Raw genomic sequence first — 6000 nt, 5'->3', positions numbered from 1 at the left:
ACTGGAAACAACCTAATAGGAACTCTTCAAGATCTGTCCAGGCCAGGGGAAGGAGGGAGGGGCCGCAAGAAAGAAGGCGAGAAGACAACTAACATGGAACGTTATGGTAGGTACATAACTTCTAAATGTTAAGTTGTCAATCTCGGGCTTCATTCTTGCTGGATGGGACCGTCCCTAGCACCTGTATCCCGGTGGCTCAATGGAACAGACTCTTGAGAACTGTGGAACCAAAACTGGCCCTATCTCTGGAGGCCAAGTCCAACTTGTAATGAGAGACAAAGGTATGGCGTGGCCCAAGTAGCTGCTGCACAAATGGTATCAATGGGTAGTCTATCCTGAAAAGCTGCAGAAGTGGATAGACTCCTGGTTGAGTGTGCTTTTGGCTTAGAAGATAGCTGTTTGCCTCTGAGAGAGTACACATAGGAAATAGTGGAAGTCAACCATCTGGATAAGGTCACTTTAGATACTGGAAGACCTATCCTGTTTTCTGCATAGGAGACAAATAATTGGTCCGATTTTCTGAATTGTTTAGTTCTATGCAAATAGTACCTGAGCTGACGATGGACATCCAAAAAATGCAGTTTCTGTCCAGCTCTGTCGGAATAGTTTGGAAAAAAGACTGGTAGGTCTATAGATTGGTTAATGTTGGTTTGAGATACGACTTTGGGGAGAAAGGAAGGGTTAGTTCTTAATGATACCCTGTCCTTATGAAAACCAAATAAGGGGAATGAATGCAGAGAGCTTGAATCTCGGAAACCCTTCTTGCAGAAGTGACAGCCAGTAAAAATATAGTTTTCCAGGGCAATAACTTCAAAGAACATGAAGCAGACGGTTCGAAGGGAGGTAGTATCAAGGATGCCAACATTAAGTTTAGATCCCATTGCGGAGGAGGATGCTTTATAGGTGGTTTTAGGAGGAAAACTCCTCTCAGAAAGGCCTTGCATAACCTATGAGACAATGTTATTGTCATGCAGGCCAACATGATACTTGGAAATAGCAGCCAGTTGTACTTTGACTGTAGATGACGAGGATCCTGAATGAAAAACCTCCGCCAGGAAATCTAAAACCGAATGTACAGGAGCAGTAAAGGGGTCAATATTTCTGGAATTCGCCCAAATAGAAAAACGTCGCCACTTGCTAGCATAAACAGTCCTAGTGGATGACTTCAAGGAAGACACTAAAATGTCTCTGAGTCCGAAATCATCGGTAGCCTGGCTAGGGTAGGAAGTGGAGCAACCAAGCAGTGAGGTTGAGAGAATGAATGGCCCGGTGCTGCTGACCCGATTGGTGGATCAAGAGATCCGGAACTGGGTCCAGATGCCAGGGCTGCACCAGAAGGTGACGATGCAGAGACGGAAATCAAATTTGTCGAGGCCAATATGGGGCAATGAGGATCAACTTGGCTCTCAAAACGGTGGCTTTCTGAATGACTTGTGGAATCAAGGGAAAAGGAGGAAAAGCGTGCAGAAGTCCCCGGGCCAATCCTGGGTTAGAGAGTCTCTCAGGGTTGGCCTGGAAGGGAAAGAGAGTGAAGAAATCGGGGCACTTGTTTTGAGGAGTAGCAAAAAGATCGCAACAAGGAGTGCCCCACTTCAGAAAAATCTGATCCACTACAGATTGATTGAGAGACCACTCGTGAGGCATCAGAATGGATCTGCTCAGCCTGTCCGCTAATAGGTTGGACCTGCCGGGATGTGCGTTGCTATCAGAAACCGCTGAGAAGAGATCGCCCATTGCCAAAGTCTGAGAGCTTCTCGACATAACGGATAGGACCTGGTCCCGCCCTGTTTGTTGATGTACCAGACTACGGACATGTTGTCCGTCTGTACTGCAATAGTCCCGTGGGAAGAAAGTCGTTGAGGGCTTGCAACGTTAAAAGCACTGCTCTCATCTCCAGGACATTTATGTGCAGATGGTATTCTATGGGTTGCCACGTCCGTGGACCATCCTGCCCTGATAATGCCCCCACCCGATCAGAGAGGTATCCGTAGTGACTGTGGCAACTGGAGGAGGGGAATAAAGGGTCGGCCCTGATGAAGAAGAGGGAAGATATCCACCAGTTCAGATGAGCTCGCACGACTGTGTTACCAAGACTTCGTGCCTCATCGGGAGACTGTGGTACGACCACTGCGTGAATAGCATCCACTGCAGAAGGCATGTGGAAGCGAGCCAGTGGTAGAAGAACAATGGCCGCAGCCATAAGGCCTAGAACCTTCAGTATAAATCTGGCTTTGATCTTGTTGCTTTGCAAAAGAAGCGAACAAATTTTTGGATGTCCAGAATTCTTTGATCTGTTAGTCTGGCTAACATTTTGACGGTGTTTAATTCTGCCTATAAAGGTGATAGATTGGCAAGGCAGCAGAGAAGATTTTTCAAATTTACTGAAATTCCCAAACTCCTGCAAAGCTGTAGAGTGTAGTCTCTGGACTGAAGAAGCTGACACTTGGTGGTGGCGGAGAGGAGCCAGTCGTCCAAATAGGGAAACACCTGGAATCCTTGACGTCTCAGATGAGCTGTGACCACTGCCATGCATTTGGTAAACACTCTGGGGCTGAAGTGAGGCCAAAGGGCAGTGCTCTGAATTGGTAATGACTGGTCCCTAGCCGAAGCGGAGAAACCTTCTGGGCGTCTGTGAATCTTTATGTGATAGTACGCATCCTGAAGGTCTATAGAGCACATCCAGTTGTCCTTGCCCAGAAAGGGCAGAATGGACTGAAGCGTGACCATCCGAATCTTGCCTTCTTGACAAATCTGTTTAGATTGCTCAGGTCTAATATTGGTCTCCAATCTCCGTCCTTTGGGGACCAAAAAGAATCTCGAGTAGACACCGGATCCTACCTGGTCTGCCGGCACAGTCTGGACGGCTCTTTTTTCTAGGAGCTTTGAAACCTCCTGTTCTGCCAAATCCCTTTGACCGGGTGAGATGTCTGGAAGGGATTGTAGAGGTACGGGAAACCTTCAAGGGGATTTTGTAACCCTCGGATATGATCGACTGTACCCACATCTCTTGAGATAGGGATTGCCAGGCTACTGGGTACAGCGAAATCCTTCCCCCGACTGCCTCCAAGGGTGGACAGTCGGGCAACACCTCAGGGATGCTGAAAGGGCTTCTCAGGAAGAGACTCCCTGTTGCCCTGGTTCTGAGGACCCCCCCTGCCTCTAGGGCGTCTATTATTGTTACCCCCTCTGCCTCTGGGGGTAAACTGACCACGTGTGTCCAGTGTAGCTCCTTGGGCTTTACGGAACCACATCTTCCCCCCCTTCTGACCCTTGGGGTATGGTCTAGAAGGAGTGGAAAACTGGACTCTAACGGCAGAAAGAGTTTTACCGTCCTGCTCACACCTGGTCAAGGTATCCTTCACCTGAGGTCCAAACAAAGCCGAACCATCAAAGGGGGTATTAGTGAAGGACGCCTTAAAGGGGTCCGCAAAATTACAAAGCCGCATCCAGGCTTGGCGTCTAAGAGCAACTCCTGTGCCTGCAGCCCTGCTCGCTCCATCAGCTGCATAGGATATGAGCCGCATGGAGGAGTTAGATATGGAATTCAGGATTGCAAGCTGCGAGGCAATCTTTTCCTGAGCCCCAGCAGCAGAAGGATTCTGGACTACTTCAACCCAGTTCCTTGAGAACATCTCGTTGAAGCCTGGTGAAGTGACAAAGCTAATTCAGCGAACGCATAGCAAAGGTCGCTGAAGAAAACATCCGCTTTCCATACCTGTCCATGGTCCTAGAATCCTTGTTAGGAGGATGGACAGGTACTGAAGGATCCGCCATTTCCTTCTTAGTGGCCGCCGCCACCACCATAGCATCCACAGAGACACCCTTGGAAAGGAACTGTTTGTCCGAAGGGGCCGTGATGAATTTGGATGGTCTCCTGGGGACAGGTTCCACAGAATCTGGAGCCACCCACGCCTTCCGAGCCACTACCTGCATAAGTGGGTCGAAAGGCGGAGACACCCAGGAGGTGGAGGGTCGGGATCCAAAAGCCTCCAGGTATACCGACTCATCCTCGAAGGGGTCAAAGGAGAGCCAATTCCCCTCTGTTTGAGGAGCTCAAGGATGTCTGAAAAGGAGACATCCTCAGAGGGGATCGGGGAACCCTCCGACTCATCTAAGTCGGTATCAGATGTAGTAGACTCAGGGGAGTCTGTGTGTTTCCTCTTACGTCCTCTTCCGAGGGGTTCCCCTGCAGGATCAGGAGAAACCTCGAAGAGGAGAAAATTCCCAATGGGGAAACCTGGGGCGATGGATCCCTGGGCCTGAGAACAAGAGGCTGGCAAGAGGCGTCTGCAGGCACTGATGAGGGAGGAGCTAGAGGGATGGACCGTTGACCAGGCTCAGAGGCCAGGACACTGCTCATCACCTCAAAGGCTCCCTCCCGGGAGGCGGAATATCCCGCTCGAGGAAACAGGAATGCCCGGCTCCACTGAGAGGGAAGGCTCAGAGGCCGATGTCGGCGCCGAGCTTACAAAGCGAAGCCCGAGAGGGAGAGCGGGGTCGGACAAGGGTCCGATGCCACTAGCCCCCTCGGAGCAGACAAGGGAAACCCGACGACCGGATCCCTCCAAGGAAGGTCTCAAGGAGGAGATCGGAGCCGAGGATGACTGAGCCGAAGGATGTATCGGCTCCGGCACCGAAACAGTCGCTGTCCCGAGAAGCTCCTGCTCCGAACTGCGATGTGGAGTCAGAGCAGGAAGTTCAAGGGGTAAGGCTATAGCCGAAGTCTGATGAGACGGGCTATGGAGCATTTGGGCCAGTGCCTGAGACTTCAACAGCCTGCTTACCACCCTCTCCAAGTCATGGTCAGACAGCCTGGAAGATCTCGAAGATCGGCTCCGATGGCTCCGCTCCGACAAAAGAGGAGACCCCGGAGCCGAGTGGATACTCAGTAACGAAGGGGACCGAGATCTCTTCTGGGACGGAGCCGAAGTCCCCTGAACTCCAGATGGAGCTGAAGGTTTCTCGGCTCCGATGCTGGATAAAGTGTCGGCTCCATCCGGAGCCGACAAAGCTACAGTAGATAAGGTATCGGAGCCAGCCGGCACCGAACCCACTACCTTCGAGGCAGATACATCGGTTCCAGCCGGAGCCGATCTCGGCTCCGACGGAGCCAGAGCCACCGGAGGAGGCTTAGATACTGAAGCCTGAGCCTTCGGTGGCTTAGAAGGTTTCCCAGACCCTGCCTTCGAGGGAGAACCTTCTGGCTTAAGTAAGCCACGGAGGATAAGTTTGTTCCTCCTTTCCTGCAGGACTCTCTGGCTAAAGGAGTGACACAAAGCACAGGAGTCCTGCAGGTGCAAAGGCCCCAGGCAATAAACACAAGACGTGTGACCGTCTGTCAGAGACATTTTCTGACAGCACTAGTCACACTTCTTGAAGCCTGAGACCTTGCCTTCCCTAGACATATCCTAGGTGGAAGAAACACAGACAAACCCCAACAAACACACAAATTAATCCCCTACACACAACACACAGGAAGGGATTAACAACTGGGGTTTAAGGCCTAACTAAAACTTTTACACTAAGGTTTAAAAAGAAGTTATAAAAGTTTGAAAATAAGGGAATAGGGTGGGCTGTAATCACTACAGACTACACTATGACTAAAAAAGGGGAAATAAAAATACTAACTAAGCTTTTCTTTCTTTTACAAGAAATTCACTTACCTCTGCTGGTAAAGGAGACCTCTTTCGCTAAGCGGCAAACGAGATCTGAGGTAGTTCCGCCTTGCATCATGGGATATGGGGTTGCCTCGAGCTGGTAAAAGGAGTTCCTAAGCTAAAGCAAGTGCCGAGTCGGAGCCGAGGATCGGCTCCGAACCCATCCAGCAAGAATGAAGGCGAGATTGACAACTTAACATCATTTATTTACACTTACTAGAAAATGCAGTTATTTATAAACTAGTCATCCATAAAAACTAAAAATACCAAAAATACTAAAAACACAGTGACTATATTAACCACTTCCTTGTAAATTTTAATTGTATCAAATTAATAACCATAT

General features: G+C 49.8%; 1 protein-coding gene across 1 annotated transcript in view; it reads right to left on the bottom strand.

Moving 5' to 3' along the window:
• The window catches only part of TLN1 (talin 1), a 3443760-nt gene that overhangs the window by 1885603 nt on the left and 1552157 nt on the right, over positions 1-6000 (bottom strand). Inside the window, exon 16 of the mRNA XM_044078439.1 lies at positions 3486-3569. Coding sequence (XP_043934374.1) covers positions 3486-3569 — 84 coding nt within the window. The remainder of the gene's footprint in view (positions 1-3485; positions 3570-6000) is intronic.

The sequence above is a fragment of the Protopterus annectens genome, chromosome 1.part1, assembly GCF_019279795.1.
Source record: "Protopterus annectens isolate FY-2018-M chromosome 1.part1, PAN1.0, whole genome shotgun sequence".
NCBI classification, from domain to species: domain Eukaryota; kingdom Metazoa; phylum Chordata; order Ceratodontiformes; family Protopteridae; genus Protopterus; species Protopterus annectens.
This window is presented reverse-complemented; position numbering and strand designations above follow the sequence as displayed.